General features: G+C 35.9%; 1 protein-coding gene across 2 annotated transcripts in view; it reads right to left on the bottom strand.

Annotated features, from left to right (window-relative positions):
- btbd11b (BTB (POZ) domain containing 11b) overlaps nucleotides 1-23,721 on the bottom strand; it is an 85,470-nt gene that overhangs the window by 1,263 nt on the left and 60,486 nt on the right. Inside the window, exons 3-16 of one of the 2 annotated variants that reach the window (XM_051135663.1) lie at nucleotides 19,675-19,879; nucleotides 17,674-17,826; nucleotides 17,247-17,412; nucleotides 14,781-14,870; nucleotides 11,449-11,550; nucleotides 11,084-11,177; nucleotides 10,838-10,973; nucleotides 10,516-10,736; nucleotides 5,651-5,829; nucleotides 4,564-4,669; nucleotides 2,579-2,681; nucleotides 2,368-2,449; nucleotides 2,152-2,220; nucleotides 43-156 (exon numbers count right to left, since the gene is read on the bottom strand). In XM_051135663.1, the coding sequence (XP_050991620.1) occupies nucleotides 43-156; nucleotides 2,152-2,220; nucleotides 2,368-2,449; nucleotides 2,579-2,681; nucleotides 4,564-4,669; nucleotides 5,651-5,829; nucleotides 10,516-10,736; nucleotides 10,838-10,973; nucleotides 11,084-11,177; nucleotides 11,449-11,550; nucleotides 14,781-14,870; nucleotides 17,247-17,412; nucleotides 17,674-17,826; nucleotides 19,675-19,879 (1,820 nt within the window). The remainder of the gene's footprint in view (nucleotides 1-42; nucleotides 157-2,151; nucleotides 2,221-2,367; nucleotides 2,450-2,578; nucleotides 2,682-4,563; nucleotides 4,670-5,650; nucleotides 5,830-10,515; nucleotides 10,737-10,837; nucleotides 10,974-11,083; nucleotides 11,178-11,448; nucleotides 11,551-14,780; nucleotides 14,871-17,246; nucleotides 17,413-17,673; nucleotides 17,827-19,674; nucleotides 19,880-23,721) is intronic. The other variant, XM_051135665.1, reaches the window with a different exon arrangement.

Raw genomic sequence — 23,721 nt, forward strand, 5'->3', positions numbered from 1 at the left:
CATGGAGAATGAAATCTGAGAGCATGTTGGATTGTGTGTTACTTTAGCATGGTTGTAGATCTCCACACAAGTTTCAGTGTTGATGTTCTTGGCGCAGATGATCTCACAGTGTCTCTGTAAAGCCTCCAGCTGGAAGAACTTAGATGCAGAGAGGAGCTGGAAGAGAGCGGAGAGACGTCGAGACCAAAATAAAACTCAAATAAGCCTAATAGTGTTTATACATAAGTAATCAATAATACAGTTGAGGTCAAAAGTTTACATACACCTTGCAGAATCTGCAAAATGTTGATTACTACTGTGTTGTTATCTGAACGATCCACAGCTGCATTTCTGTTTTGTTTAATGATATTTGTTCATTAGTCCCTTGTTTGTCCTGAACAGTTAAAACTGCCTGCTGTTCTTCAGAAAAATCCTTCAGGTCTCACACATTTTTTGTTTTTTCAAGTGTATTTAAATCATTTCCAAAAATGACTGTATGATTTTGAGGTCCATCTTTTCACACTGAGGAAAACTTAGGGACTATTACAGAGGGTTCAAACACTCACTGATGCTCCAGAAGGAAAAACAATGCATTAAGATCTGGGGGGTGAAAACTTTTGAATGTGAAGATTAAAAAAAAATTGAAAATTCAACTTATTTTGTCTTCTGGGAAACATGTAAGTATCTTCTGTAGCTTCTGAACAGCAGTACTAAATGGAAAAAATATAATAATTAGGCAAAAAAAAAAATGCATATCTTCATTCAGTTCAAAAGTTTTCATCCCCCGGCTTTTAATGCATCAGTTTTCCTTCTGGAGCATCAGTGAGCGTTTGAACTTTCTTTAATAGTTGCATATGAGTCCCTCAGTTGTCCTCAGTGTGAAAAGATGGATCTCAAAATCATCCAGCCATTTTTGGAAAGCGTTCAAATACACAAAAATGCTGGAAAACCAAAGAATTTGTGGAACCTGAAGGATTTTTCTGAAGAACAGCAGGCAGTTTAACTGAGGGACTCAATTCAACTCTTTTCTCTTGTGGACTATATGTAAACATCTTATGTGAAATATCTGTATGATCTCTCTTATTTTGGTAAAATAATTAACATTTTGCAGATTTGCAGGTGTATGTAAACTTTTGACTTCAGCTGTAAATGTCAATTAAAAAAAAATGCAATACATAATCTTATATTTTTTCGTTTTTTATTTTTAGTGCTTTATTTTGGTATTTTATTTACATTACCTAAGATTTATAGATTTTTTTCCTGAATAAAAGTATCAGTTTCTTGTTAAAAACAATCTTAGTAGTGTAAATAAAATAATGAAATAAAGCACTAAAAAAAAAAAAAAAAAAAGCATTAAAAACTAATGCATTAAAAACATGTAACAATACTTATATTTAAAATAAACACTGTTCTTTTGAACTTCAGAATCTTGAAAAAAATTATGAATTCATTAAACAAAAATGTATTTCTGAAAACTCAGCTTTGCCAACACAGGAATGAATTGCATTTTAGAATATATTAAAATAGAAAACAGTTATTTTAAATTGTAATAATATTTCAAAATATTACATTTTTTTCTATATTTCTGATCAAATAAATACAGCCTTGATGCATATGAAAGACACCCTTTTTAATGGAACAAATCTTTGGACAAATGTTTAAACAACAGTGTATTTTTTGTAATAAACTACTAAATGTACAATGAAATAGCGAGACTAATAAACTTACTTTATTGCTTTGTGGATAAAAAAAATTATAAGTTCAATTACTAATTGAACACTGGTCTCATGCTGTAAGAATCAATTTGACCGCTTTACACTGTAAAATCCATTTAAATATAAATATGCTGGATTGTATCCACCTTTTTCTTCCTTTAAGAGTGAGCACGCCTTTGTAAATTTTATGGGTCTGGATTCCTGTCTCATCCGAGTCCAGCTATTTTTAGCTGTAGAAACAGCTTGTTTTGCTGCTTGATATTGCAAATTGGTGTGTCTTACCATATTATATGAATGTATTATTTTAATTATGAGCACACTGTTTTGTAGTGCAAACAGTTTTACCATTTACTGCATGTTGTTACGCTTCTCGTTATTTCCCTATAGCGGCTGATGAACCAGAATTGAAGAAAAAGGTGGATAACATAAGGACTGAAGCAGAGTTATTAGTACTTACATCCATAACCTCAGTGTTTCTGATGTGAAGTGAATCCGTTCCACCACAGTACAAATACTGCATCACCAGCTGTAAGGAAAGCAAAATATTTTGTTTCACACATCAGTCAGACACACAACAGACCATAATAAAAAAATGATGAGCTTTCCTTTCCCTCTTAATAACAGCTGCGTAAAAATAGCAAGTCACATTCGCATTTTCTCAGCCAGACTGTACCTGAAATACATTGTATTTGACATGGCTGATTTCGATACAGGTGTTCTCAGCAGCTGGTCTGTTTGCCAAAAGTGATTTAAACCTAGGGTACAAGAAGGAAAAGTTAAATCAATAATGATACTCCTTATACAGTAACAATAAATGAAAACAAGCTGTTGTTGGGCCTCATTATAAGGTTATTTTTTTAGTAAGATGCAGTGCACCAACTCACCTGTTGGAGGCGGTGAAGAGCAAAACTTTGTGAGCATAGAATGGCTTTCCCTCCACCAGGAAGGTCACATCTGACATCTCCTTGTTGTTTAGAAAATGAGGATCTGACATAAACATATCACAGATGCATTTCATTAGCTGCAAGTGTCGTCCGTGGAAATCAGAAGCATGCCAGAGTTGCTGTCAACAGAGCTCAAAAGGTTCATCCAAAAATGAAGATTCTGTCATATTTACTTTGCTAACATGTTTTTCCAAACCCGTATGAATTATTTTAACTATATTCTGCTTGTTTTTTCATTCAAAATTGATCTCAATGATCCATCTGCCTAATTTCAGCTACTGTAAATGATTCTTAAAGGGACAGTTCACCCAAAAATTACTCTATGATTTACTCACCTTCAAACCATCCTAGGTGTATATGACTTTCTTCTTTCAGATGAGTACAATCAGAGTCATATTAAAAAAAATGCCCTGGTTCTTCTAAACTTTATAATGGTAGTGAATGGGTGTTGATATTTTGAAGTCCAATAAAGTGCGTGCATCCATCCATCCTAAAAAGTACTCCACATAGCCCCAGGGGGTTAATAAAGGCCTTCTGAAGTGAATCGATGCATTTGTGTGAAAAATATCCATAATTAACTTTGTAACCTCTTAAAACCGTAATCTCTAGCTTCTGCTAACTGTCGTTCGCATGATTACGAGACAGTAGCGTTCCGGTGGATGACATAGATTGTAGGCAAACGCGGTGACAAACGTGGAATTGCAGAGTAGAGAGAGCAAAACAAAACACAGGTCACAAATTAGTTAAACTGCTCACTGTTTTTCAAAAAATCCTTCAGTCCCCACACTTTTTTTGGTTTTTCAACATTTTTGTGTATTTTAATCATTTACAAAAATGACTGTATGATTTTGAGATCCATCTTTTCACGCTGAGGGACTGATATGCAGCTATTACAGAAGGTTTAAACACTCACTGATGCTTCAGAAGGAAACACAATGCATTAAGAGCCGGGGGGTGAAAACTTTTGAATTTGAAGGGCGGGGTAAACACTGTAATCTCTAGCTTCTGCTAACTCTTGTTCGCATGTTTACGAGATTGCGGCAGATGACACAGGATGTAGACAAACGTGGAATTGCAGAGGAGAGAGCAAAACAAAACACCGGTCACAAATTAGAAGTACAAAATGATGATTTGTAAAGAAAAATGTCAGACAAGCCAAGAGGAGACTGGTTTTCCTTTTCTGTAAACAAAATTAGGTTCTCACGAGACTAGCATATTCTCACCAGAGCTTACGCTACGCCTACATCATCCACGTGAACGCCACTTTCTGGTGAATGCATGGACAACTGTTAGCAAAAGCTAGAGATTACAGTTTATAAAGTTTTAAATATGGATATTTTTCACACAAATGCATTGATTCGCTTCAGAAGGGCTTTATTAACCCTCTGAAGCAGTGTGGAGCACTTTTATGATGGATGGATGCACTTTTTTGGGCTTCAAAATCTCAACACCCATTCACTGTCATTATAAAGGTTGAAAGAGTCAGGACATTTTTAATTATAACTCCGACTGTATTCATCTGAATAAATAAAGTCATATACACCTAGGATGGCTTGGGGTAATTTTCATTTTTGGGTAATCTATCCCTTTAATTTAGCTTGAATTAACTATAACAACTATAATTATTATAAAGATGAAATTTAAATGTTAAAGACCAGAATTTTGTGTTCCAGGTTCGGAATGACATGAGGGCAAATAAATAATGAGAGAATTGTCATTTTTAAATTAACTCTCTCTTCAACCTGCATTTAAAATATATTTTTAATGACAGAACCATTCACAAGTGACAATTTCACTTGACATTTTATTAACAAAAAGAGTGCTCAGTTTAATTGAAAATGTCAGTTTTTGCTGGTCATGAAAAGCATGCAGTTGTTTGTGTTTTACAGAGAGTACGGTGCAGCCTGATATCTGGTGCTACATACCCAGTCTTGACGTCTGTTTCCTCTTGATCTCTGTAAGTTTGGGGATCGGATACGGTCCGTAGCACTGAGTAAATATCATGGCCAGCTGCTGACTAATCACTTCATTCTGAAAACCATGAGAAAGAATAACAGGTAAGACCACTCTCATCAAGCCACAACACACTATGAATTGCCTTGAGGGTGTGCAGCGCCTGTGTGAAGGTTATATGTATGTGCGAGTCTGCATAGCAAAATCACACCAACTATTCTTGAGAAGTATCAACGCACAGTGTTTTTTTGGGATCAGTACTTTGTTACGGTGATAGGAGCACGCTAAATGCAGGAAGATTCTCAAATCCCTGTCAGATCGCTCCCTCTGCGGTTTGAACGATCAGCTTCTCTGAAGGATTGTTAGAGGTTCCTCATCAACTTGACATTTCTCTCGCCCAGCCTGCCTCTGCATCTACAAATCACCTGCTGTCAGCACAGTGCCGCTATTTCCTCTCTCTCTCTCTGGTGTTCTCTCTCCTGGTCTCTCTTTCTTTGTACTAACAAGCAGACACACATTATTTGTGAAGGTTGAGCAGGGAGCGGAAACTGTCAGTCATTCCTGCAGGGCTCAGAGTAAGGTTCCTTGACTCCACCATAGATCAACCTTGACAAACACGCTCACACATACACCTACTGTAGCCACAATAGAAGGAAATCTGCGTTTATCTTTACTTCCTGTACTGTGTGATCTGCTGTAGATGGAGTAGGTATGGATGTGTGAAGCAGTGGTCAGTAGATTCTTTCTAGCATCCTAGGTTTCAAAGCAAAGCTCACGATTACATAACACTGTGGGAGGACGTCAACAGAATGCCCAATTCAAATTATGCAAGTTTCTGCCTTCAATTCCTGTTTTAAAGAAGCAATATGTTGGGGTTCTGGACTCTAAGGACTGCAAGAGAAGCAACCCATGGAAATGTTCTAGAAATTACCTGACGGGTATGAGATCATGTATCTCTGGCAAGGCCAGAGGTTTGATTCCCAGAGAAAGCATATGATGTCAATTATGGAAATTTGCACTGTTTAGGTGCATGTGAGTTTAGCATGTGTTTTTATTCACCTTGCTGGCGCGCAGGATCTGGAACATGAGTGGGAGGCCGTGTGTTATGAGTTCCTCTGTGTACTCCTCCTCTTCAATAGAGCTGAACTCTTTCAGCAGACCCTGGATCAGCGGCCGCCGGTGTTGTAGGAAACAAGTTCGCAGGGACTCCAGCCACGTGTGCAGCGTCCAGGGCACCCCTGATATACACAAAAAACACATCAATCAATGTTTTACTTTTAAACAAAGAGAAATATGCGATCAGTGATGTAGAGTCACCTTTAAGATTTTCACAATAATTTACACTATCGTTCAAAAGTTTTGGGTCGGCAAGATTTTTTGAAATGTTTTTGAAAAATCTCTAATGCTTACCAAGCATCATTACTCCAGTCTTCGGTATCACATGATCTTTCAGAAATCATTCTAATATGCTGATTTAGTGCTTGAGGAACATTTCTTATTATAATCCATGTTGGAAAAAGTTGTGTTGCTTAATATTTTTCTTGAAGGATTGATACATATTTTCAGGACTTTTCAATGAATATAAAGTTATAGAAAATAGAAAATTCAAAAACATGTATTTTAAATTTTCTAATTTAATATTTCATATATAATTGTCAGAGTTCTGTGTGCCATTTGGACTGTTTATGTTTGTTTTTCCCATTGTGCCCATATTTGGTTCTTCCTGTCCTCATTTTGTCCTGATTAGTTTATTTACTACACCTGTCTGTGTCTTAATCACCACCCTTTATAAGTCTGCTTGTGATTTGAGTTTGCTGTCGGTCCATGACGTTATTTGGATGTGTGTGGATTATCGTTCTGTTCCTGCCTGTTCCTACTAAGAGTTATATTAAATTGTTATTTGTATCGTATCTCGTCTCTCGACTCATCTATCCAGCACGTACCGTGACAGAAGGACCGACCCTACAGTTTATCCCCGGCGTTTCCCTGCTTTATTTTTTTCCGTTTTTTTTTTTTTCTCAGTGTTTGTTTTTTTGTTTTTCGTTATGGATAACCCTGCTGTCCTCCTCCTTCTCCTGGAGCAGGGGAATCGCTCTCTCGTGGACCACACTAGAGACTTTGTCCACCTCGTACCACTCACACACTTCCCGGACAGCAGCCTTTGCACATTTTACCGTGCAGGACTGAACATCGCCACGAAAGCGCAGCTGTCCGGGGAGGGTCCACGAGAGAGCTTCGCCGACTACATGGAGTGGGTGCTGGTGTCCTGTAGATCTTCGTTGACCGCGGAGGATGACACCAGCCCCACTCAAGACCCAGAGCCCAGCCAACCAGCACCCCGACACGCGGAGTTTGAGCCCGAGCCCACCGCGGATGACGAGCCAGAGCCACGAGCGACAGAGCTAAAGATCGCCACAGAGCCAGAGCCCTACACATCCGATCAGGTGCGAGAGCCGGCTACATCTACCATGACGGGGAGTGCAAGATGGAGCAAGTGAGGGCTATGGAGAGCCCTGCCCACTGCACCACTGCTGGGGGTGAGCTGGATGATAACTCTGGGGACTTGATTGACTTTTCTACGGAAGATCTAGAGGATAACTCTGGGGACTTGATTGACTTTTCTACGGAAGATCTAGAGAATAACTCTGGGGATTTAATAGACTTCTTTACAGAAGTATCTACCTGTCTCGTTATGCCTGCCTGTATGGAATCCCCACCCACCCTCCCTCTTCTGCCTATGTCAACATCTGTCTGCTCACCGCTGTCCCCTGACAGCCCCTCTGCTCACCCTCAGCCCACCACCTGTGCAGTGGGTGCGCCGCGGGTCTGCCAGCTTCCATCGGCGTCAGGGCTGGAGGATCCCTCATCTCCGCCTCCAGCCTCAGAGTCCAGAACTCCGCCTCAGCCCTCCGACCCTGCGGCTTCACCACGGCTCTCAGCGCCCTCGTCTCCATCGTCGCCCATCGGTCCACCAGCTCCACCGGGCTCCCTCGTCTTTCCGGCTCCGCCCTGGTCGGTCGTCGGCCCTTCATCACCTCAGGACTCTGTTCCTACGGCTGCGCCTCGTCACTCCGTCCCACCGGCTCTGTGGACCTCCTTCCTCCCTCTGGCACAGCCTCCATCCTCTGTCGCTCCGGCTCCGCCGCGGACCGTCGGATCTCCGCCTACGCCTCGGTCGCCAGAGCCTAGGGCTCCGCCTTGGCCCTCCGGATCCTCGGTGTCGCCCTGGATCTTCGGCTCTCCGTCTCCGCCTCGGGCTCCTCCGCCAGCTCCTCCGCCAGCGGCTCCGCCTCCGTCGGTCGCCCCCTGGAGTCGTCAGCCTTTTCTCCACCATGGCTCCTCCCTCCGTCGGCTCCACCGTGGGTCGTCATGATGGCTGTGGTCTGGGTCTCGCATGGCTCCTCCTGCTCCGGGTCCCTCCTGAGTTCTCCCTGGCTCCTCCCTCCGTCGTCACCACCCTGGACTTTGTTTATTGTCCTCCTCCCGGAAGACCGTCCGCCACCAGAGCCTCCTCCCACAATGACTTTATTATTTTCACTCCCTTTCCACGCCGCGAGGTCGCGCCTTCCGGGAGGGGGGGAGTAATGTCAGAGTTCTGTGTGCCATTTGGACTGTTTATGTTTGTTTTTCCCATTGTGCCCATATTTGGTTCTTCCTGTCCTCATTTTGTCCTGATTAGTTTATTTACTACACCTGTCTGTGTCTTAATCACCACCCTTTATAAGTCTGCTTGTGATTTGAGTTTGCTGTCGGTCCATGACGTTATTTGGATGTGTGTGGATTATCGTTCTGTTCCTGCCTGTTCCTACTAAGAGTTATATTAAATTGTTATTTGTATCGTATCTCGTCTCTCGACTCATCTATCCAGCACGTACCGTGACAATAATATTTTAACTATACATTATTGTCTATGTATATTGTATATATTTTAATGACTTTGCTGTCACTTTTGGTCAATTTAATGCACCCTTGTTTTACAAAAGTATACATTTCAAATACATGTCAAAAGTTTACATACACCTTGCAGAATCTCCAAAATAAGAACGATCATACAAAATGCATGTTATTTTTTATTTAGTACTGACCTGAATAAGATATTTCACATTATAAGACGTTTACATATAGTCCACAAGAGAAAATAATAGTTGAATTTATAAAAATTGCAACGTTCAAAAGTTTACATACGCTTGATTCTTAATACTGTGTTGTTACCTGAATGATCCACAGTGTTTTTTTTTGTTAGTGATAGTTGTTCATGAGTGCCTTGTTTGTCCTGAACAGTAACACTATCTGCTGTTCTTCAGAAAAAATCCTTCAGGTCCCACAAATTCTTTGGTTTTTCAACATTTTTGAGTATTTGAACCCTTTCCAACAATGACTGTATGATTTTGAGATCAGTCTTTTTACACAGAGGACAACTGAGTGACTCATACACAACCATTACAGAAGGATCAAACGCTCACTGATGCTTCAGAAAGAAACCCAATGCATTAAGAGCATTGGGTTTAAGAGGGAGGAGAAAACTTGAACTTTGAAGATCAGGGTAAATTTAACTTATTTTGTCTTCTGGGAAACATGTAAGTACCTTCTGTAGCTTCTGAAGGGCAGTACTATGATATTTAGGCAAAAAAAGAAAAATGTACACATCTTCTTTCTGTTCAGAAGTTTTTACCTCCAGCTCTTAATGCATCGGTTTTCCTTCTGAAGCATCAGTGAGTGTTTGAACCTTCTGTAATAGTTGCATATAAGTCCCTCCACTGTCCTCAGTGTGAAAAGATGGATCTCAAAATCATAAAGTCATTGCTGGAAAGGGTTCAAATACACACAAACGCTAAAAAAACCTGAAAAACGAATATGTGGGACCTGAAGGATTTTTCTAAAGAACAGCAGGCAGTTTAACTGTTCAGGACAAAAAAGGGAGTCATGAACAACTATCACTAAATGAAAAAATCATAAAATACAGCTATGGATCATTCAGTTAACAGCACAGTATTGAGAATCAAGCATATGTAAACTTTTGAACAGGGTCATTTTTATAAATTCAACTATTATTTTCTCTTTTGGACTATATGTAAATGTATTTATGTTAAATATCTTATTCAGGTCAGTACTAAATAAAAAATAATATGCATTTTGTATGATCCCTCTTCTTTATGGTAAAATAACTAACATTTTGCAGATTCTGCAAGGTGTATGTAAACTTTTGACATCAACTGTATATTTATCAGTTCCATGTTATATATGTGTGCCATGTCAACAATTTTCCATAGCACACCTCTATTCAACAAGCCATTAATTACATTAAATAGGATTCCACAAGTTGGTATGATTCTTTAGGGTCTTCATGAAATGACTGCAATATATTTTTGTTAAAATTCCTCAATGGTCGTGTAAAACAACATCCGTTTTACCTTGTCAAAAACAGCTCTGTTCACAGCAACCCATTTTGGTGCATGCCTCTTTAAATGATAATGAGCTACTGCTCACCCCGCCCCTCTCTTCTGTTTTTTGTGTATTCGGTTGCGTGTTACCATCAAAAAAAAACAAAAAACAAATCCACTGTGTCCTCAGTGGCTGTGATGTTGGGAGAAAATTAAGACTCTTATGTTCACTTTTACAACTAACTACAAAACATTGCTTATGAGCTGCTCGAGCGTGGAAAAAAAACATCAGAGTCTGTGGGCGGAGCCTGAGCAGTATGATGTCATACTGCTCAGAAAATCAAAATGGCTTGATAATAGAGGCTGTTTAGGTTTTTTGGGGATTAAAAAAACATAAGTAAATGGATTTTTATCATCGTAGGGTGGTTGTGTCCACACACTGCTAAGACACATTTATATGCGAACACCACGTAAAAGTGAATTTTGCATCCGATGTTGCCTTTAAGCTAAACTTACGCAAATTAATACAGTATTGGTACTGACCTAGACTTCTGATATCCAATGTGATGTCGACATATCCGTGTTCAGAGCTGTGATACATCGCCTCTCTCAAAGCTTTGAGTTTGGCCTTCCCCGTGCGGCTTGCTTCCATCTTCAGGGAATTCCTCTCTTCCATCTCTGATCCCTCAGCCAAGATCTCCTGTAGAGACAGAACATCTGCCTTCCCCTTTTCCGACTGCGACAGAAGCTTGCAGAACACGTTCCTGCAGCACGAGGATGAGGATGATAAGATTTTGCAGTTTTATTAATAAATTACGAGACTGTGTGCACATTTGACTTATGAATGTGTGTGTGTGTGTGTTACCTGTGTCCATGCGCTGCGGCCAGGCTGTAAGAGTTCATGTCTCCGTGTGGTGCGGTAGAGATGCCGTTGCGGTACATGGTCCCAACCATGGGGTCTGCTCCTCTCTCCAAAAGCAGACTGACCAGCTCAAAGTTCCCTACAGCACACAAACTGCTGAGTCCTCTCTTGTGGCCCCGCTGGCTTACAATTCAGTAATTCGAGAAGGAAGTGGCACTGTTGTCCGGTCTGCAGTGCGAGCTTTCTTACCTGCAGCGGCAGCCAACTGCAAAGGCGTCTCAGTGTAGTTCTCCATCCCGTCCTGCAGAGAGCCCTCCACATTAGCTCCAGCATCCAGAAGCAACTGCGATGAAAGAAAGCAGAGAGATTGAAAGCAACTCCTCCTAAGACTCATTTGAGGAATTAGAGACAATAACAGGGAAATAAGCAAACACATAATGAATCATAATGGCTGTACGACTTCATGATTAAATGAGAGCACAACAAGAACCTCAATTCATGCAGACAAGGCTTTCAGGAGAAAACTGATGCATACGCTACAGAAATTTTATTATGGCTCAGTTGTTTGGCTTGAAATTTTGCCAAAAGTTCGGGCAGGAGAGAGAGGTCACTACCTGCACCACGGGGATGTGCTGGTGAAGTACGGCGAAGGTGAGAGGCGTGGCCTGCCGGGTCTCTGGGAAGACTGAGGGGTACTTTTGCACTGTGTTTGGCACCTACGGGAAGTACAGGGGACAGAGCAGGGCACAAATGAGAGAGATGGAGACCTTTAAAAACCTGTCCTGGGAAAAGCACAGAGACGCTGTGCTCAGCTGAAAATATGGAGATGGGAGAGAATCATTTGCCTTTTTTCCTCTTTATAGGAGCTGCCTGCACAGTGTACACTGCCGGTCAAATGTTTTTGAACAGTAAGATTTTTATTGTTTTTAATAAAGTCTTATGCTCATCAAGGCTGCATTTATTTGATTTATTGCATTTATTTGACAAAAATATTTTCTGAAATAATGTTGCAGGTTAATAGAACAGGTTTCTATTTTAATATACTTTAAATATAATTTATTCCTGTGAAGCAGCGCTGAATTTTCAGCATCATTACTCCAGTCTTCAGTGTCACATAATCATTCAGAAATCATTCTAATATGTTGATTTATAATCAGTGTTGGAAACAGTACTGTTTAATATTTTGGGACCTGTAATACTTTTTTCACAATTCTTTGATAAACAAAAAGTAAAAAAGAACAGTGTTTATTTAAAGTACAAATTTTGTGTTACTATATACAGTGCTATTCAAAAGGTCAGTAAATTGTTTTTCTTTTTTCTCTTTTTTTAAGAAATTATTTTTTTTTCAGCAGGGATGTCTTAAATAGATTAAAAAAAAGTGATAGTAAAGACTTATATTGTTAGAAATTGTTAGAAATTGTTCTTTTTAACTTTTTATTAATCAAAGAATAAAAAAGTATCAGGTTTCAAAAAAAATATTTTGCAGCACAACTGTCAGCATAAATTAGCATATTTAAATGATTTCTGAAGGATCATGTGACACTGAAGACTGGAGTAATGACTGATAAAAATTCAGCTTTGCATCACAGAAATAAATTATATTTTAAAGTATATTAAAATAGGAAAGCAATATTAGAAATTGCAATAATATTACTGTTTTTTCAGTATTTGTTAGTGCAATAAATACAGCCTTGATGAGCATACGAGACTCACAAACATTAAAAATCTTACTGATCTCAAACTTTTGAAAAGGAGTGTACATATACAAATTCAAAGATTTTGGTTTATAAGAAATTAATACTTTTATTCAGTATAAATGCATTAAATTGATCAAAGTGACAGTAAAGACATTTATAATGTTGCAAAAGATTTCTATTTTAATTAAATGCAAATTTTCTATATAGCAAATAATCCTGAAAATGTTTATCACAGTTTCCACAAAAATATTAAGCAACACAACTATTTTCTACATTGATAATAACATAAAAAAGCCTTAGGCATTAAGCATTAATTCAATCTAAATACAATTTAATTAATAGCAAAATAATAGTAAAATTTCATCAAACTGAATTGAATAATTTGTACATATTTTAATTGATTTTTCCTTAATCAGTTATCTAGTTAAAACACGTTAGGATTATTCAATTCAATTTGAAGGATTCTTACTATTATTTTATAATAAATAAAATTGCATAAATCTTTAAAATTAAGCAGCACAACTATGTTCTACACTGATGATAAACAAAAAAGCCTATTTTTAAGATTTACCCAATTTAATTATTAGTAAAATTCCTAAAATGAATTGAATAATTCTTACGTATTTTAAATAAACATTTGAACAATCTTTAATCAGTTATATTATTCAATTTGATGGAATTTGATGGAATCTGAAAAACAGGCTTAATATATTTTATGACTGTAATAAGAAACGTTTCAGAAGTATCAAAGCATCAGAAATACAGTAATATTCTTTTACAAGAACTACTAAAATACATTTATAATATTTTCAATTCATTAAATCACAAAAATTACATTAGCTTTTCATTCAGTGTATCACTAAAATTATAATGCTGATAATATAGGGCTGTCACAATATTAGATTTGTCACTACGCGATTATAGTGGCTTCAAAAAATCATGATATTAATAACGTGATATGTATAGAAATCTTCTATCAGTCAAATGAATTTTTACGTATTTATTTTTTTCTTTTCTTTGACTAATAAATCACACCATTGCACACAAAAGGAACAATATATTTACTCCAAACTTAAATATCTCAATGATTGTCAATACTGGTATATCACGGCACCCCTACACTGTAAAAAACAATTTGTTGAGTCAACTTAAAATAATTTGTTACCCGACTGCCTTAAAATTTTAAGTTCAGTCAACTCAAAAAAACGTTTATTCAACTTGAAATGTTAAGTTGTACTAAGTGACAACTATTTGAGTTGATTCAACTTAAAATTTTAAGGCAGCTGGGTTACTTACCCAGCTTTTAAGTTTAACAAACACAAATATCTAAGTTGTCACTTAGTACAACTTAACATTTCAAGTAGACTAAACTTTTTTGAGTTGACTGAACTTAAAATTTTCAGGCAGCAGGGTAACAAATTATTTTAAGCTGACTCAACAAATTGTGTTTTTTTTTGTTTTTTTTTTTTACTGTGTATGTGTAAATTAGTGTATAGTAGCGTATTTTTATTTCTAGTATTTCAACTCTAATTTATGACAACACCAGCACCAAATACCTTGTATTTGGCAAACTGAAGGTTAACATAATACTGAAACACTTCTGGGCAACCTTCAATTAAAAAAACGTTTATTAAATGATTAAAAACTATAATAAAATGTGGACCCTACTGCATATACTCTATTTGAATTTGTACTTGATGTTTTCACAGATAAAGTTTAAAATTGAAGGTTAACCCAATACATTGCCTTATCTTCTAACTTACATATGTTTTAACGGTAAAAACAAGTCAAAATTCTTGTGAGACAGAAAGTGTAAGGCTTTGTGTGAGAGAGAAAAACAACACCTGGCAGCAAACGTCAATGAACTTTTCACATTTTTATGACACAGTTGTAAACAATATTATTTTCCTGCTACAAGTGACTGAAGCTGTGACTTGCGCTGATATCTCGGAGGCGTGTTTTATCAAACTGGAAATAGCGACAAATAGCGAGCGTGTATATTAGTGAGAAATCTGTCTTTGCTAGCTTCTAGCACCGAGTTTGGCAGAACAGCACCCAGTGACAGTGACTTCCAACAAAACAGCAGAAATCTACCCAGACAAATCCCTCATGGGCATGCAAAGCAGTCTGAGTTTTCTCCTGTCACACCACAACACAGAAAACACAAACACTACGCATGAAACTACATGACGGGAGGATGGGTGTACAGAATGTGTATGTAAGAACACAGCAAAGACGTAGTCACAAACCTCACTGTTGATGTCAGCTCCTGCATCTAGCAGCATCTGAACCATGGCTTCGTCACCGCGGACACATGCGTACATCAGAGGGGTCATGCCCTGGAAAACACATAAAAGACCAGTCACATTGAGCATACGCTAGACATATCGAGGGAATACAACTTGACAATACACAGCATTTGAATACATTTCTGTATTTTATCCAAGCACTGAAAGAGTCTTCTCGTGTTGATAGGAACCGATCTCCTTGCAAACCGTAATGTTACTCAAATCAAGGGATGGAAAATCAGATAACAAGTGATTTAGCTAAGAAACAAAGGTAATGGCAAATGTTTCCACTCCCTGAGGTCAATAACGGAGCAAAGTAATCATCAGTGAGAGCGCACTGGTGTGTTTCTAAAAGCTGGCTCTGATTAGTACGGTCAACCGTTAAACACTGTGAATCTTAAGGGGAACCTGCTGTGCAAATCTGTTTGTTTCCTTCTGGGCTTCCATAAATGGAAAATATAGCAATGTGTGCAAGCATTTATGGTCTGGAGCCTATCAACTAATGCATTTATCTTCATTTAGTTGCTTTTGTCTATTTAAAAGTGACAAATAGTGCATTTGTGCACCTGGAGTTGCACCTGCATTTGTAGTGGGATGGGACCTCTTGAATGAACCACTTTTAGGGGTGAACCTGCAACTTTTAGCATACAAGACCAGGCCAAAACCAGTGTAAATTGATTCACCACAGAGGTGTTCAAAAGCCCAGGAAACATTTTGTAATTTTTTTTCTGAGGGGGAAAAAAAAGTTTAGGGGTGTCAAAGGTCTTATGTAAACGTAAATATAAAATATGTCTACCTTTTCTTTTCTTTTTTTTGCATTTTTGCATCATTCAAATTGTATTTATTTATTTATTTTTACTGAGGGAAAATGTTTAGGGCTGTCAAAGGTCATATGTAAACTTAAACATGAAATATTTAAAACTTTTGTATTTTTTATTTTTTTTTAATTTAAATTTAGATGAATTGTGATTATTCTGTTCTATTCAAAGCACAAAATATTCTCAGATCTAAATAATCAGTAAAAATACCACAAAAAAACAACTAAAATATATCTGTAAAGATATGTAATATCACGCTTAACATTTTCTTGCACATTATACATTTTTTGCATTCACATTCAAAATTTGATTTATTCAAATTATTGATTTATCCAATTATATAATAATTTATATAAATCGTAATCACTTTATTCAAATCACGTTTTTAAAAGAAAACAGTTCTCAAATCTAATTAATCTCAGTAAAAGTACAAATAAAAAATGTTTGTAAAGATATATAATATCACACTTAACATTTTTTTGCACATTATAAATGTATTTTCTTTTTTCATTCACATTCAAAATTTGATTTAATTCTGCTGGACAATTGTATTAATTTAATTTAGATGAATTGCGATTATTTTATTCTATTCAAAGCACACATTTTTAAAAGAAAACAATTTTCAAATTTAATTTTATTAATTCAGTACTAGTAAAAAATATTTGTAAAGCGATATATCACACTTAACATTTTTCACATTCAAAATTTGATTTATTCAAATTATTGATTTATTCAATATTAATTTAATTTATATTAATTGTAATCACTTATTCTAATCAAAGCACGTTTTTAAAAGAAAACAATTCTCATTTTTTTATTTCAATTTAATTAATCTCAGTAAAAGTACAAGTAAAAAATATTTGTAAAGATATATAATATCACACTTAACAATTTTCTTGCACATTTTTATTATTATTATTTTTTGCATTCACATTTAAAATTATTTAATTCTGCTGGACAACTATATTTAATTCAATTGAATTTTTAATTTTTTAATTATTTTATTCAAAGCACACATTTTTAAAACAAATAAATTTAGTAATATTTGTAAAGATATTTAATATTACGTTTAACATTTATTTTGCACATTAAAAATTTTTTTTTTTTTTTTTTTAAATACATGAAAATATGTAGTTTTCCTTTCCATTCGAAGGTTTAGGGTTGAGAATTTTTTTTTTTTTAAAACAAGCTAAATTCATTTGATAAAAAAAACACTAAAAACAGTAATATTGTATACTGATGAGTTGAGAAAATCATAAATTAAATAAATTGATAATTTAACTGTTTTCTATTTTAATATATTTTAAAATTGTTCTTTATTCCTGTGACAGCAAAGCTGAACTTTTAATTTAATATTTTGTGGAAACCATGATAATTGTTTTCTTAGAATATTTTGATTAGAAGTTAAAAAGTACAGCATTAAAAATATATATATATATATATATATTTATATATATGGAAGTGTATATTTCAGAAACGGGGTTCCCACGCAAAAAAAAAAAAAAAAAAAAAATTAAATCAAAAAGTTAAACCCCTACCTTACCAAACTGTTACAAAATACTGTTTTTGTGCATGACGTCTGTTATCTATATGTAGCAATCATTCTAACCTGTTCACTCATACTGTTGATTCCACCGGGTCCTAGTAAGTTCATGGCCTGATTGACGAGATCAGTGCGGCCGCAGTTCAGCATGCGGAAGCCCAGGTCCTGCAGGAACTTGGCCTCGGTAGAGGCAGCATCCAGCTTACGAGACACGCAGAAACAGTCATCCGTCCTGCGGCACACATACAACAAACATCTTTCTAATGTCTTAATCCTCTGCAAAAAGCTTGAGTCACTCATCTATGGGCAAACCTTTCATTACAACTCTCGGCCTAATAGCAATAAAACAGCAGTTATGATGTGACGCATGCCACATGTTGGGTGGACTGAGCTTGTTTTCCCTGTACAGAATGTTTATGAGCCATTTTCATTTCACTCATGATGGGTAGCAATATCTGGTAGCTGGATGTTAATTTAATGGCAGCATGCTTACTTCAGCTGGCGGGGTTCACAATCCACCCCGGGCAGCAGGAGTCTGGCCGCCTGCCGAACATCATCGCTATCCACTGAAAAGCTGCGGCGGTGCTCCGCGTGTGCCAAAGCTACTCTGATCCACTCCATCAGAGGAGGCAGTACGAGAAACGGCCTGCGGGAGGAGACAAAATGATTAGGTTATTTAACTAATGTTATTTTGGTATTATGATTAATATGCTAAATTAGTTTTATTTTTCGATTTTTAGTTTTCATTTTAATTTTTAATTTTGTTATTTTGCTATTGTTTACAAAAATGTTCCCACATGCATTTTAGTAAGTACTTTTAGTTATCTGTCAAGGCAGCATTTCAAATTTTTGTTTAGTTTTTCATCTAATATTTATATTATTTCAGTTGTCTTACTAATGTTATTTTATTATCATTTGTTATTATTATATCGATTAATGTTAAATTAGGTCTATTTTTAAATGTTTTTATTTTAATTTTATTTTAATTTTGTCATTTTTGGATTTGTTTTTTTTGTTTAAAAAGTTGTTTTAATTTTTGTTTTCAATTTTAGTTTAATTTCAGTAAGTACTTTTAGTTAAATGCCAAGGCAACATCTCAAACATTTGTTTAGTTTTTCATCTAATATTTATATTTTATTTCAGCTTTATTTAAATTAACAAAAGGAGACAAAATGATTGTTATTTAACAAATACAACTTATTTGTCTTTACTAATGTTATTTTGGTATTATTTGTTATTATTGTATCAGTTAATACATTAAATTAACTTTATTTTAATATTTTTAGTTTTTATTTTTATTTCTGTTTAATTTTGCCATTTTTCTTTTTTTTTCACAACGTTTCTAAATAGTTTTTTTTTGTAAATATATTTTTTTTTCCAGTTTTATTTTGATTTCAGTGACTACTTTTAGTTAGCTGCCAAAGCAACATTTCTCTTTTCTGTTTTGTTTTTCATCTAATATTTATATTTTATTTATTTCAGCTTTATTTAAACTAACAAAAGGAGACAAAATGATTATTTAACTCTTGACTAATGTATTTTTTATTATTATTATTGTATCGATTAATATGTTTAATTGCTTTATTATTATATTTTCAGGTTTTCAATTTAATTTTTGTGTAATTTGTCATTTTATTTTTGTGTTTAAAAAATGTTTCTAAATAGTTTTCTTTTTTAACTATATATATATATATATATATATATAGTAATTTATTCCTGTTGTGGCAAAGCTGAATTTTCAGCATTATCATTTTAATATGCTGATTTAATGCTCAATTGCTGAAATATTATGAAATTAAAAAAGAAAAAAATATTTAACATTTTTTCAATAATTTTACAATGTAAAATAAAAAAAAATAATCATTAAAAAAATGTAAAACTTATTTCAGTTAGCTAACAAGCCAACATCTAATTTTTGTCTAGTTTAGGTTTTTTTAATCATCATTTATATTAGATTTTATTTGCTTTATTTCAATAACCAAAAATGTTTTAATAGGTTTAGTTAGCAATAACAACAAAGCTAGATTCAATCTCACAACAACTGATTTAATATCAGCTCAACAAAAGCCCTTTTCATGACCTTGGAAGATATAATTTTTTAATTTGGTTTCGAAGCTAAATCTTATTAGCAGCTGAGCAACACAAGGTAACCTGATAATATTTACACCAAACAAGATCAACATTTAGCAGACAAATGAAGCCATAAATGCTTACACATTTAATATCTTTGAAAACGACGCACACATAATTTTCCATCAGATTCAGAATGTGCTTCATCTCTTAATTTATTTATAACGTGGCTTCATTTCATTGCATTGCCTTTCCTTTGCAGTCTATTGCGCTGTATTTCAAATTTACACGCCTCTGCATTTCATCATATTACAGTGTCAAGCTGAATAAACGACTGCTTGGCTAAAGGTAAGTACCTTGAGCGACTGCATCAATCAGAAAGCTCCCTAGAAAAAACACCCAGGCACAGTGGAAGTCCCCTCACCTCTCATTCTGCAAGGTGACTTTGGAGGGCTCTACGTTGGGGTTCTCCCACTCCATCTGAGGGCAGTGCATGAAGTAGCAGAGTGTATATAAAGCCTCAGGCTCCCAGTGGATCAGGCTGCTCTTCTGAGGGAGCGGAGTGCCGTTGCTGTGGTTCTTTACGCTCAGAGGCTGGAGGTGGTGCATGGCTCTGGACACTAAATCACCTGTCGGGGCACAAGAGACATTTGGTTTGTGGGGAATGATGTAAATGGTGAAGGACAGTACTGTCGTCGCATTGATGTTACAGCATAAAAAATTAGCAGCTCTGTCAATCTTTCTGTTGTTTGCAGGTCCTCGGCAGCACGTTTGCCAGTAATGAAATTCTCGGCCAGTCCATCAAACTGAATATTACACAGAACGGTTATGTCATTTTGCATAGTACACCTGTCAGGACAGAATTTTGATCATTAAAAAGTGTATAAATCACTTGTTTTTCTACCACCAGCAGGTAAAGTTATGGCGGGAGTCCGTGGCTTTCTTGCCTCCCCTGAGCCCATTGAGTTTTAACAGACTCCCTAAAGAGTGCGGTGAGTTTGGTGGGGGGTAATTGAGAATGAATAGGGGAAAGTCACGTGAGAGGAGGCAATGCCTCCATCGAGATATGATTAGATATGACTGATTACGATCGGCTGTGGATGGTTCATGCGAGAAATCCCACCTGTTGTGTTCGTGCATGTTCAGCATTCGCTAATTAGTTTTAAAGGAGAAGACCACTTCCAGAACAACAATTTATAAATAATGTACTCACCCCCTTGTCATCCACGATGTTGATGTCTTTCTTTTTTCAGATGTAAAGAAATTATGTTTTTTGAGGAAAACATTTCTGCATTTTTCTCCATATATTGGACTGATATGGTGCCCTGATTTTGAACTTCCAAAATGCAGATTCAAACGATCCCAAATGCGGTTGTAAATGATCCTAGCCAAGAAAGAAGGGTCTTATGTAGCAAAACGATCGGTTATTTTAATAAAAATTATACAATTTATATACTTTTTAATGCCAAACACTTGTCTTGTCTTACTCCGCCTCGACTGTTTTTGTTCCAGTTCAATACAGTTAGGGTATGTCGACAAACTCCCATCTCCCTCAACTTTAAAATCATCCTATATCGCTGTTTTACCTTTTTTTGTTAAGGGTGTTTGATCTTGTTTGCATGTTCACTTTGCAAAGACTGTGTCAGTACGTCTGCAGCGATGTAGGTTGATTTTAATAATGGTTTTTGAAGTTGAGGGAGAAAATACGGTCTTTCAAGTTTTTCAACATACCCTAACTGTCTTGAGCCAGAATACACAGAGTTCAAGGACTGCAAGGCAAGACGAGCGTTTGAGAATAAAAAGTATTTAAATTGTATTTTTTTCATTTAAATAACCGATCGTTTCGCTAGATAAGACCCTTCTTTCTCAGCTGGGATTGTTTACAACCACATATGGGATTGTTTGAAGCTGCATTTAAACTACATTTTGGAAGTTCAAAATTGGGGCACCATATCAGTCCATTATATGGAGAAAAATGCAGAAATGTTTTCCTCAAAAAACATAATTTCTTTACGACTGAAGAAGGAAAGACATAAACATCTTGGATGACAAGGGGGTGAGTACATTCTATATGAATCTTTGTTTTGAAAGTGGACTTCTCCTTTAATGGACAATATAATGGCGTTAATGGAAAGACTAATGTAAAAAAGTAAGTAAACAACTCACACACTTACATATAACCACTATGTTACGACAAAATAAGACTTAAAATGGCCTGAAACATGATCTGTGGGAGTTTTTTAAGAGTAATCAGCATGGTGAAATTTACAGTAAATCTCAGTGTCTGTGACTAATATTTACTGAGCTTTGATGACTCATGATCTGAAAAATCAAAAAGTTAACTATTAAAAGTAATAGCTGAACATAAGTTCACAAATAAAACATATTGCTTAAATTGATACTGCCTTGAGTTATTATTTTAGAATAAATGTAAAATGCTTAAAAACTCATATATAAAGTTGAGGTCAAAAATGTACATACACCTTGCAGAATCTGCAACATGTTAATTATTTTACCAAAATAATAGGGATCATACAAAATGCTTTTTTTTACAAAAATCTTTTATTTAGTACTGACCTGAATAATACCATAAAAAATGTTTACATATAGTCCACAAGAGAAAGTAATAATTAAATAAAAATGACCCCGTTCAAAAGTTTTCATATGCTTGATTTGTAATAATACAAATACTTGATTGATCCACAGCTGTGTTTTTTTGTTTAGTGATAGCTGTTCATGAGTCCCTTGTTTGTCCTGAACAGTTAAACTGCCTGCTGTTCTTTAGAAAAATCCTTCAGGTCCCAGAAATTCTTTGGTTTTTCAGCATTTTTGTGTATTTGAACCCTTTCCAACAATGACTGTATGATTTTGAGATCCATCTTTTCACACTGAGGACAACTGAGGGACTCGTATGCAACTATTACAGAAGGTTTAAACACTCACTGATGCTCCAGAAGGAAAAACGATGCATTAAGAGCCAGGGGGTGAAAACTTTTGAACACAAATGAAAACGTGTACATTTTTCTTATTTTGCCTAAGTATCATATTTTTTTCATTTAGTACTGCCCTTGGGAAGCTACAGAAGATACTTACATGTTTCCCAGAAGACAAAATAAGTTAAATTTACCCTGATCTTCAAATTCAAAAGCTCTTAATGCATTGTTTTTCCTTCTAGAGCTTCTGTAATAGTTGCATATGAGTCTCTCAGTTGTCCTCAGTGTGAAAAGATGGATCTCAAAATCATACAGTCATTGTTGGAAAGGGTTCAAATACACAAAAATGCTAAAAAAGCAAAAAGCTGTGGAACCTGAAGGATTTTTCTGAAGAACAATGGGCAGCTGTGGACCATTCAGGTAACAACAGTATTAAGAATCAAGCGTATGTACACTTTTGAATGGGTTATTTTTATAAATTCAACTATTATTTTCTATTGTGGACTATATGTAAATGACTTTTATGTAACATATCTTATTCAGGTCAGTACTAAATAAAAAATCCCTCCTATTTTGGTCAAATAATTAACATTTTCCAGATTCTGCAACGTGTATGTGAACTTTTGACCTCAACTGTATATTCACCACAATATATTCTAACAATTTGTGCACGTCTGCATGAGATGTTCTGTAAAGAGCAGACAATCTGATGGATTGTGTGGATCACCAAAGATGAAAAATGTCACAAACCTCTTTTCAAACAAGGTCACACAAAGCTCTGCATTCATTACACAGGACATTAAACACTCTCCCTCTCGCACTAATGACTATTGCCTTTCACATATGAAACTTTCAGGTCATCTACGGTCCCATTTAGTCCACGAGACCTAATTCTTCTGAATGCGTTGAACTGAGCTGCACTATGTTCGGTACAGTCAATAATACGCTTTGAAAGGAACGCTGAGAAACAGCCTCATCTATTGCTCTGCAACTTAAATGACTGCAGAGCTCGCATTTGCTCTCTCTAGAACATTTCACATCTGTGTTACTCCAATGAAGTAACAAGGCCGTCTGTGCAAGATGAGCACTCATTAGAGAAATAGACGGCTTGTTTAACTGCCAAGGCTGCAGATTCAAAGGAATCGCAAAGCTGATCTCTCAAGAAAAAGTTACTATTTTACAAGGTGGCGATGAATTTATAACGGTTCACCTCTAACCCAGTCCTTAAAGGGATAGCTCACCCAATAATGAAAATTCTGTCATTAATCACTTTAGACCTTAAATTGAACGTGTCAGTTACGTTGCTGTGTACACAAGGTCAGAAAGCTCTCGGATTTCATCAAAAATATCGTAATTTGTGATTCAAAGATGAACGGTCTTACAGATTTGGAACGACATGAGGGTGAGTAATTAATGACAGAATTTAAATTCTGGGGTGAATTATCCCTTTAAACAAAACTGTCATTGTGGCACTGTGGACTGTACAAAATCACAAATGAGACTGTACAGATTCCAATTTTATTGTATGGACAAAAATA

Source organism: Labeo rohita, chromosome 18, assembly GCF_022985175.1.
Source record: "Labeo rohita strain BAU-BD-2019 chromosome 18, IGBB_LRoh.1.0, whole genome shotgun sequence".
NCBI lineage: Eukaryota > Metazoa > Chordata > Actinopteri > Cypriniformes > Cyprinidae > Labeo > Labeo rohita.